Genomic DNA, 11,230 nt, shown 5'->3' with positions numbered 1-11,230 from the left:
TAGACCTCCAATTTTGACCCAATGTCCCCATCATATTATAGAAGCAACCACTGGACGGGGTTGTGGCGATAGTAGAGCCCTACGACGCTAAATGGTAGGGAATAAGAGCTGTCGCGATAGAAAAGATACATAAAAAACTTATGAGGAATTAATTATGCAGATAGGGATGGGAAAATCTAATGCAAACTGGTTTGCAATAAGACACATTTGATTTCATATACTCAAATGAAACTTTTTGTATAAATGTACAGATGGTCAAAATGTACACTTTGCCAGATTTCTAACCTTTCCTTCATCTGCAATTTTGTGCAATTAGGAAGGTTTGCTTATTGGCAGAAGGCTCTAAGAATGAATAATTAAATTCAAGATGACCACTGATCTGGTACCGTGAGAAAATATGTTGTCATCGCTTTTCTGAATCTTTTCTTGTATTGTTTCGGAGAAACAATAGTTGGGGACGCATTCCTTGGTCCTCCAAGTATGCCTGATGCCTTCACCCATGTCTCTAAGTGCTTGTCCCAAGTATATTGCCTCATGAAGTCTATGATTCCCAAGACAAGTTCTTTTCGCTCTTCATCCACCCCGACCAGCAAAGAGTAGTCCATCACATCAACAGACTGTCAAAACAGAACGTTTATTGGTCAACGTTGAAATGTAGACGCTAAAGAAAGAGGATGCTCCTTCAAGTTGTTCATTACTTGATCAGCACTAATAAACGGACATATACAATTATGTAATCAACTTTAACATTGTTCCAAGCATTTAGGAATTAAGTGCAAAATTCTCCTACCACTCAACTTTAACATTGTTCCAAGCATTTAGGAATTTAGCGCAAATTTCTCCTACCACCCGACAGTTTATAGGTGAATTCAGTAGAGTGACTAATTTCTACTTGATCCCTTATTTTGATCAGAGATAATTTCTCCTTTGCTACTTCTCTCTAATAGCAGATTGACTCAGTGGACATCTTATAACAGGATATAAGAATGCAACAGATTAAAACTAGATATACCAGATATTTCTCCCCATCAAATACTCCCTCCGTTTCAATTTGTTTGTCCAGTTTTGACTCATGATCTTAAACTAAAGATATGTATAATGTACAAAAATGCTCTTTCACCTTGTAGTCTTAAACATGTCATGCGGAAAGTTAGAATTAAAGAGTTTCCAATAAAGGAAAGAGGCATTCTTTTTTAAACGGACTAAAAATGAAAGTAAGACAAATAAAGTGAAACGGAGGGAGTAGCAAAATTTCATTTCCAACTTAAGGATCTGTATCACAAACCAGAGAATGATAGGAAGACAAAGTAGCTTACAGCCAAAAAGGATGTATCATTCCAAACAGCTCGCTCGAGGCTTCTTTTTGCCTTGCTTCCAAGAAATATAGGTTTGGTATGCAATGTTTCTAAAAGATTCATATCCAGCAACACTTTATTTGCTCCAGTTGTATCTGCATTGTAGCGGGATCGTAGAGAACCCTTGAGATCATAGACCCTAGAGATCTTTCTTTCGAAAAAGAGATTCTCCATCACAATTAAGTCCATTTTTGTTTCCCTGCCTCCCTTCAAATGCTTGACTGAAACCTAAAACATTGGACACGAATAGGAATAAGACTACTGCAACAACTAAAAACTTGTTTGAAAATTAAAGGCACATCATTTTTCACCTGGAATATTCCAAGAACTTTTGCAAGGCAAGTTGGACTCCGTGAGTTAATAGAATTTGTTAAATATTTGAAGTACTCTGGCGCAAATTCTTCGAAAGAGTCCAACTCAGTTTTCTGAACTTGTTTTATTATGAATCTTTCATCCAATGACTTGGCAAAGTAAACATTGCTCTTTCCCCCTTGAGCACTCCATCTTTTACAACGGCTTAAAGAACGTACAAAATTCAGTTCATCAGGACAGCACTTCCTCCTAAGAGCATCAAATTGCTTTGCAAAGTAACAAGTAACTGAAAATTTCACCTTTCCTCCACTACTTGAAGATTCGTCATCGAAAGAGATCCTTAGGTGAGGAGACGTTTTTGAATCTGTAAAGAGGGAAGAAATTGTACTGGAAGCATCTTCAGAACCATGGCTCCCATAATGGATATAATCCATGTCTAGAGAGCCAAAAGACTGCCATGCTGAAAGGCTAGAAGCCACTCCAGCCTCCTTGCTGATGTCACTCGTGTTCCAACCCCGTTCAGACACACGGGGCTTATCAGTGACCCAGTCATTATACACTTTCGTACAAAGTGCATAAGATATAATGCTAGTAGGTTCATTGTCATAGACAGCTAGGACAACATCTCTCGAACCATTGAGTGGAACCATCAACCTAGCTCCATCAGGTATAAGAGATGCATAAGAAATAAACGAAGGCGAAGAACCCATTAGGAGATTAAACTTATGAGCCTCACTGGGTGACATCTGAGAATAAGTTCTCTGAACACTGGAAACAGGATCTCGGATCATATTCTTATAGTCTCCAGAAGCATGAAAAGATCTAATTGATGATAGATGTAATGAAGAAGGTGGCAGCCCCTTCCTAATTCTGTCTTGAAGTCTCATAGCAGAGTCAAACGAGTGAACTCTTGCAGGTAACCGTATCCTCCTAAAAGGAGGTAAATCAAGTTGACTTGGTTGTCTGAGAGGAGCAGCTTCAGTTCCATCTCCTTGTAGCAACTGTGTTTTTTTGGGAGAATGATCTGTGCCAGACCAAGCAAAGTCTATCTGATCAGAAAGGACTGATGCAGCTGAAGGAGCTCGTTCCAAGGATGTCTTATTAAATGCATTCTCTCCTTCCATCTGAATTTCCTGCATCCTCTCACATTCAGATGAGGTTAACATGGAGCTTTCTAGCTCACTAGAACCATAAGGTGATACACCAGTTCCCTCCTGTTCGGACTGCAAAGCTTTCTCGGGATATTCCTCTGAGTCTGAGAACTCGGGCACAGACTCTTCATAAACATGTTCAAGAGAGTCATTCTTTAGAAACATGTCCCTTCTCCAATCTATCAGCTCATTACAAGATCCACAATCCTCTGAACCCACTGAACCAGAACTCTTTTGGAGGAAGGACTTCATGGACAAAAGCCGGCGATCCCAAACATGTGAAGCAATCACGAGGGAATGCCTCAAGCGATTTAGCTCAAGAATGTCTATTGCTCCTTGTCTTGGGTCGAAAGTTTCATCATCATCCAGCTGAAGCAAGTCCTATTGCACAAGCAAACAGAAACCCAAGAAGTAAGGAGAAATGCAGCACTTGTCATACATGCTAAACTACAAAGTCTGCAACCAATTTACATTATTAATGTCATGAGAGGAAACTGTACAGGTATTAAAGATTGATGTCCCGTAGTTTCTTACATGGTAATCGTTCTTTTCCTTCATAAGCAGGTCCTTTAACTCCACAATGCAGTCATGCAATTGAGTTGTATCTGATGATGGTTCACATTTTAAAGAGTAACTTTTCTCTTCAATCCTGCGGAACGAACTTGATATTTCTGCATACAAAGCCTTGGCTTTACACAGTAACTGCAAGATATATCACATCGAGCTAATATAAGCATAAAAAAGTATCAAAGACATCGCAAATACTTAGAATCATTACAAGATAACAGGAAAAGTATTAATATTTCTGTCACCTTAGCTGCTTCTTTCCTTAACCACTCCTGTTCTGTGTAGCCATTAAATTCAAGAGTTAATGGGGGCAGACGAACTGACAGAATATCAATAGGAGAATAGCGGAAGAATGCAACCATACTTCCACACCTGAAAAAGCAAAGTCTGTTACTAAATAGTGATGGTGAAGCAATGACTGAATTATCACAGTGATTTCGAACTCTGGCAGATGCCAACCCAATTCTTAAGGAATACCATGCAGTACGCACCCATAGTATCGGAGGCAGTCTCTTTGCAGAGAATGACCACAGCTAGCAACACGGTTAGCAGTTGCATGATTTGAAAAACTAAGTTCCAAGAACTTCCCAAACGAGAGTCCCCAAGCAGCATCTGACATTATTACTCTGCGAGTCGCTGGTGGAACTCCCTCTATTTGTGCGCACTTAAGGCATCGATGCCACATCCAAATCTTTTTGTCCCGTTCACCAGGAAGAGAATTCACCAAGGGAAGGCGTCTAACGTTTATGGTAAGATTCGCCTGCTGGTGTGTATAGCAGATGACATGAGCCTCGGCTGGCTCCTTGCACGATTGACAGGAAGACATCTGATCATCATGAAGAACAATACAAAAGTAGCATGAAATTATTTGTGATAATGAAATGTAATGTATTGTTAAAGTAAGAGATAAAGGATGATTGCTACCTGACCAAAAAGATCATCCTGAATATATCGCCCAAGTGGCTTATCAAAGGAGCCATAAAACTTGATGCGAAGGAGCCGAGAACGTACGCATACTGTTCCATTTAGAACACATCGACTAGAGAAGGACACTAATATGCTTTGACGACTGTCAGCAGCTGAATAGAATTCATCGGAGACTTTAATTTCATCTGATGTTTCAAGCTTTGATAGCTCGCCTAGTTCTCTGGGTTGACTCCTTTCTTGACCTGAAGTTACTAGCGATAGTTCATTTGTTTGATCTTCAATTTCAACAGAGCCAACACGTCTTGTATCATGATCCAAAAACAGTGCTAGATTTTCATGATCTGCAATGGTGAGAACATCTCCTGCTCCAGAGTCATCTAGGTTAGATTGGTCACCACATTGAGGGTAATGATGCTCCGACAATGAATCTGGTAAAACTGCCTCCACATTGAAGTTGGATCCTATCTGAACATTTGGGTCATTAGCAACTGTCTGCGCTCTTACAGGCACAGCAGAATGAGAAATCACTGAGATAGCATTATCAGCAGATGTCCTCTCTGGTATAGCAATTGGGGTTGCTGCAGACTCTTTAGGTAGACTAGCACCCTCATCAGCAAGGAACGATGTCTCAAGAGAAAGATGATATGCAGCAAATACAGCATACTGAACTACCTTCTTCAGCTTCTTGAGCTCTTCACGACATGAGCCCCTCAGCAAGACCTGCAAATTGTCAAATGAAAGGAGGATAAGTAACCCCCTAATTCCAACTTCAGCCTCTTGATCAAGGTAAAAGAGCAGTTCCTTGTCAATTTGCATTATAGCCCTAGTGAAAACTCACAACCCTTATAAGCAAAAATAAAAAACCATGAAAAGAACACACTGAGTGATGAGGGAACCCCATTGAAGTTTCACATTACATTTCAACCAATGTTCGCAATGTTATCAAAAGTGAAATGCCTATAAAATCATCAATTGTTTCCTGAGTTTAAAGCTCAAAGTGTAACTAAAGTACGTGGTTTTTGCGTATGTAATGCAAGAAATTATAACTATAAGCGCACACAAATTTTGCATGGACATAGAAATTGAATAAAGAAGGGCAATTAAGTCAAATATATAAAGTGAAACCCCTTTTAATGAAGTTCATAAACCAATTTAAATAACTTAATCAGATGTAAAGATGACAATTCAAATATCTACTTCAAAATTAATCAGATGTAAAGATGACAATTCAAATATCTACTTCAAAATTAGTAACTAAAAAGCAATAGTACAAATGATACAAAAGAAATTATCATAAATGTCATAGTATAAACATATCTATATGGGAAAAATCCACTGATTATACATTGTATCTAGAGCAGCGCGGTCAAGTTAAATGGAATGCATCGTAAAAGCAGTACTTTAAAGGAACATTGCACACTGAAGGAAGTAGAATACAAGTAGACCAACCAGTATGAATGAAATAAATCATACTTAGAACATCAAAAGATTAGAGTTGCAATAAACAAATGATGGATTCTAAGAGTAGGGGAAATTACCGTGCAACCTAAACGCCTGGGACAACCATCAAAAAACATCAGAGTTTTTGATGGCTTCTTATTCAACTGGCTGGCATGTTCATGCTCTTCAAAGACCTTTTCTAAGTGGAAGAGTTCACAATGTCCCAATCTTGTTGTGGCTATGTTATCAATGGATGGGGTTATAAGAGCACCAGTGCACCTGGCTATTCGCTCTAGCAGTGGCGCCTTAACATTTAACACCAAAGAGATCTCTTTTGCCAATAGAAGCTCCTGAGCATATGAAGACACACTTTTCTCCACAAGTAGAACATTAGGATGATGGGCCTCTATTCTTGAAACGATCATCTTGAGGTGCTCCTTTTCCTGTTAGGATAATAGAACATTGTAAAGGTGTTTCTATTTGCTCTTATATCATCACTAACAGATTAAAATATCAACTAAAAACCTGTTGCAATAAGGTGTCAAAAGATGCCAACTGATTGGCAGCTCTTTGGTACTCAAGTGCTCCTCCTAGGATAAGTAATCGGGCATTTTTGTACTGTGAAGTCATGCGCTTGTGTTTGATATTCTTAGTGCAAACTACTCCTTTAACTAGGGTGCTGCATTGAACCAAAATTGAATCATGATTCTAACTAAACAAGCCTAAACCCCCATGTTTTCACGTGATAAAAAAAAGTAAAATCTCAATGTTCATGTGGTAAAGAGAATTTTTTTACCTTTCACTTCGGGTTCCTGAAGCTATGCACTTAAACTTTATATAATCAACTGGATCCATACTGCCTCCTTTACTAGTATCAGGCTTCACATAATTTGCGGCTTGCCATGCTAGTGATGTAACTATGTCAATCCAGTCATCAGCAGCGCTTTCTTTCCCAGAATGTATATTTTCACCTTGCAATAGCTGCAAGACAAGAGCCCTGAAATGACCATGTACAACAGCTCTTAATGGTTCCTTATGATCCGATTGTTGTTTATCCTTTGCAGGGAAAATGCTGGAAAGGCTTCCACTTGGAGAGAATATTGCACCTGTCTCTCCAATTTCATCATCTTCATCATCATATGTGAAGAAATTATTTTGTGCCTCATCATCTTCATCATCAGGTGGAGGAGGAAACCATATATGACCATTGTTTTCAAAATCCAATGGCTTTTGCTGCATCTCTAACTGGTCTCGGTAAACAGACAAATTGTCAGAGTCATCAGCAGTCTCTGGTTCCTCATTCCCTTTCTCAAGCCTTCCTAAAACAACCAAGGTTTCTTGATCAAAAGGACCATCATTCTGAGACCTTGGAGTCTCTTGTTGGTCCTGAACAGAATGCCCAACTCTATTGGAAGTAAAATGAATCCTAGAGGGGCTGTTTGATGGACTACATCCAAATGATCTGAGATGGTAAAATTTATGTCTAGCACTAAAACTACTTGATTCAAAATCAGAAGTATCATGAAAATAATCACTTGATGGGCTGACAGATTGATTTGTGAAGTCCCCTCCTTCATCTTCATCACTCCTAAAATTATAAAAAGAAAGGCAAGATTTCTTAGTTCCGAAAACAGCTTTAAAAACACATGTTCATATAACTTTGCAATCTAATAAAACCAGTGTGGCTTCTGTTTAACATCAGGTAGTTAAAACCAACAGAAAAATGGAATGGAAGAAGGGATATGTGGAATATCACAGTCACACCATTGCTACATTCGGGATGATGTGGAAACAGCATAGAACATTTTTCCCGAGGAGTCTAGAAGCCCATGTCCAGAATTAGGAGCTCTTTAGTGTTTCACTTGTACCTTTGGTTTAAAGGAGAAAAAGAGCAATTGTGTTTAAAAAGCAATACAGTTTTGTTAGAATTTTAATGAGACAACACAAATTTGAAGTTTTCCGCACCACCTTGGTATAACGAGGTGATCTTTTGACTTAAAAATAAGAAAACAAAGTAAAACCATTCCTGAAATTAAAACAACTAAACTAATAATTAGTTAACATAATGATCCTGTCATATTAGATGTTTCTGTTTAATATATTAACATATATGGAAAACACAAGACTTCAAACTGGAATAATTACAAAGAAAGAAATTCTACAAAATTATATCAGTTCGTTACCTGCTAGGCGAGTGACGCAGAGACACCGGAGATGGATGACTTGAAAAGGCTGTAAAACTACTCTTACTTGCATCATGAGTAGAAAAACCATCAAACATGTCACTACTGAAATTTGGTGACGGCGGTTCTGGGCTTTCCCTTGGAGATTCAGAAGGATAAACTTTGTCACAAAACTTCCTTGTGCTTTTATGACAATTGCTTAGATCAGAACAAAATTTGCAACTCTTGATATCAACCACGGACCTCACCATGTTTTCGGATTCTCCAGATCCGGATGCAACAACATCCGAAGATCCAAAAATGTGCACAACACAATCCCTGCAGAACACTCGACTACAACTTAAGCAGTGGAACTTGAGGCAAGAATCAGTGAACTTCATCTTGCATTCATAACAGATTTTGCAACTTTCAACATCCATATCGCGTCCACCAGCCAATAGAGTTTGATCACTTTTACCCCAGGTTATCCAAGCCCTAACTTTCTCTATCAAATCCAGTAGAGAACTATCTGGTACTCCCATAGACCAGCAGTCAAACCACCAAGTTTTGCCTCGACTATATAAGTCAACAACTCTTAATTCTTCTCCTAATCTAAAGTTTGTATAATCTGATTCCTTGGTGTTAAAAAGAAGAAACTCTATCAAAACTATAACCCACAATAAAAATGGTGGATTCAAAGTTATATTTAATGTTTTTTTTCTTTAAAAATGAGTAAGGTTCCTCATAAAGAACAAGAGAAACAAAAAACAGTAAGACTTCCCCTCAGAAATCACTAAATATCTAGAAGGGGAGAACAGATTACAACAATTTACTTCAAGCTGAATTTGATATATATACAACCAAAAAATAGCTTGAAATCTGTGACAACAGAAAGACTGAAACTTTTTGACCAATCTGTTGACTCAAAAACCTAAGAAACCCAACTCAACCAATCCCAGAATCATCAAGATTTGATCCCAAGATCAAATTTTTCATAACAATCAAGATCAGATCCAGAGCTTAGAACCAAACAACAACTGAAAAACACTCTTGTTACTTGTCAGATTCTGAAACTAACTCCTCTTAAATCAAAACAGCTAAACCTGTCAAAACCCCAGATTAGCAATATCTAGAGATAAATAAACAACCCACCTAAAAAAGCAAGAAACTTTTTGAACTTCAGTGTTAAATAAGAGAACCCCAGATCAAGAAACACAAGTATAAAGACTTTAGGTAATGAAAATTGAATCTTTTTTGACTTAAAATAAGAGAACCCCAGATCAAGAAACACAAGTATAAAGCCTTAAGGTAGTGAAAATTGAAACTTTTTGAACTTCAGTGTAAAATAAGAGACCCCCAGATCAAGAAACACAAGTATAAAGACTTTAGGTGATGAAAAATTGAATATTTTCTTAACAGAGTGAAATATTTATGTGAGCTGATGAATTAAAGAACAAAGAGAATAAGAATGAAAAGGAGGAAAAGGAAGAGTACTGATGATGTAGAAGAAGAAGAAAAAATGGTAATAGCTCGTATCTCCACGAACATAACATTCATCTGTTTCTTCACCAAAAACATTAATTTCTCTCTCCTTTCCATTTTTTCCGGCATTGCTTTTGCTGCTTTCATTTTCTCAACTTAACATTAAAAAAATCATCTTTACATACATATAAATTGAAGATTCATTTTACACAGAACCCCTTTCTCTTCTTCTTCTTAAAACAATTTGTTTTTCCTACTTACAACATTAGTTCATGTATTTATCCATTTTTCTTTTTCCTTTTTCTCTCTCTAACTTTACTTTTCTATATCACTATGCACTTTATCTTATGAACAGGAAAGCTTTTAATTTTCACATTTTTTTTATATATATTTAATTCTTATTTTGATCCGATGGAGTAACAGTTCTATCTAGGGATTAATAATTCTAGCCAAAAGGTTATATTTGTATCGAGAAATTTACTTGTTTGGTTCATAGTTATGAGGTAATAGTCATTTTTTAGGGGGTCGGAAAAGGAGAAATGAAAGAGGTATGATCAAATTCTCAGCAATAAAATAAGTGGAAAGGTTGAATTATTATTTATATTTTTCCTTTTGAATCTTTTCTTTGAAGAGTATTCAAGTTCTTGAGCTACTATTGGTCAGCAACAGCGCATGGAATGAAGTATTTTGGCAGCAGAGTCAGAGAAAGTATTAAGACAGTGAAAGATTTGTATTTTATTTATTTATTATATGTGCTTTGTCTAGTTATCTTAGTCTATTTTCTATTATAGCAAGTTGTAGTAATTTTCAATGTGCAACTACTCTTATTATAAATAAAAATATTTTATAGAGTGAGATCAAGAAGTTGATCGCGAAGAAAAAAGAATAAGAGTTGAATTCATATCTATTATATGAAAGAAATAGATGCTGATTTTTTTCTTATTTTTAGGGTCTTGCTTCACGAGAAAAAAAGTATAAAATCCACTTTATTTAAATTAATTTTATCTTACGAGATAATGACGTAGAGATGAATCAAATAAAAAAAAAATTATAATTTGAAGAAGATTAATCAATGTCTCCATAAATATAGAAGATCAAGTTAAAAAGATCTTTGTAACTAAGAGTCCGATTAGTTTTTAAAAAGTAGTTTTTAAGTCAAAAATAAAAGGTCATTTTTAAGTCAAAAAATAAAAACTAGGGAAGGCCTACTTTTGATTTTTAACTTATTTTAAATCATTTTTAACTTATTTTAAGTTATTTATATTTATCAAACATTTTCAAAAATAAAAAACTAACTTAAAGTAGATTTGACCAACTTTTAAACCAATCCAAACGGACTCTAAGGCTTGATTGATTTTCTACTATATATTAAACGTTGATTAAAAATTAAATATTGGACCCAAAAAAAAAAGTTGATATTGTTTAATATATAAGAATTGGGTTCATTATCCTATTCCATAAGACTTTATTTCTTACAAAATTGTTCAAATTATAGCATATTCCTCACCATTTCTTGAACAATAGTTAGGTGTGGATGATCAGACAATCATATGGAAAGTGAAAGGAAATATATATATGATTAACATGATATGTGATTTTCATATTTTTTTTCTTATTTTAATATATTCTCGGTGGATTTCAAGTCATCAACAACAATAATATATTTATTGTAATTTTACAAGTTGAGTCTGAAGAGGATAAAGTGTATGTAAACCTTTCTCCTATAGATCTAACTTGTAAAAATAGATTGAAATATTGTTTCTAATAAACCCTTGACTCCAGAAAACACATCTCAAAGCAATTTGAAATATTATACGAAAATGAAAATAATAAC

The 11,230-nt window shown here is 36.1% G+C and overlaps 1 protein-coding gene across 1 annotated transcript; it reads right to left on the bottom strand.

Annotated features, from left to right (window-relative positions):
• Nucleotides 1-190: 190 nt before the first annotated feature.
• Nucleotides 191-9,709, bottom strand: LOC129879868 (putative 1-phosphatidylinositol-3-phosphate 5-kinase FAB1C). The gene is made up of 11 exons (XM_055953596.1): nt 7,936-9,709; nt 6,549-7,340; nt 6,278-6,431; nt 5,851-6,195; nt 4,310-5,032; nt 3,877-4,211; nt 3,631-3,757; nt 3,353-3,520; nt 1,667-3,199; nt 1,317-1,583; nt 191-617 (listed from the first exon to the last, which is right to left on the bottom strand). The coding sequence occupies exons 1-11, from the start codon at nt 8,454-8,456 to the stop codon at nt 363-365; spliced, it is 5,220 nt and encodes a 1,739-aa protein (XP_055809571.1). The 5' UTR covers nt 8,457-9,709; the 3' UTR covers nt 191-362.
• Nucleotides 9,710-11,230: the final 1,521 nt, after the last annotated feature.

Source organism: Solanum dulcamara, chromosome 2, assembly GCF_947179165.1.
Source record: "Solanum dulcamara chromosome 2, daSolDulc1.2, whole genome shotgun sequence".
Lineage (NCBI taxonomy): Eukaryota > Viridiplantae > Streptophyta > Magnoliopsida > Solanales > Solanaceae > Solanum > Solanum dulcamara.
The sequence above is the reverse complement of the archived record's forward strand: the minus strand, read 5'-3'. Positions and strand labels throughout refer to the sequence as shown.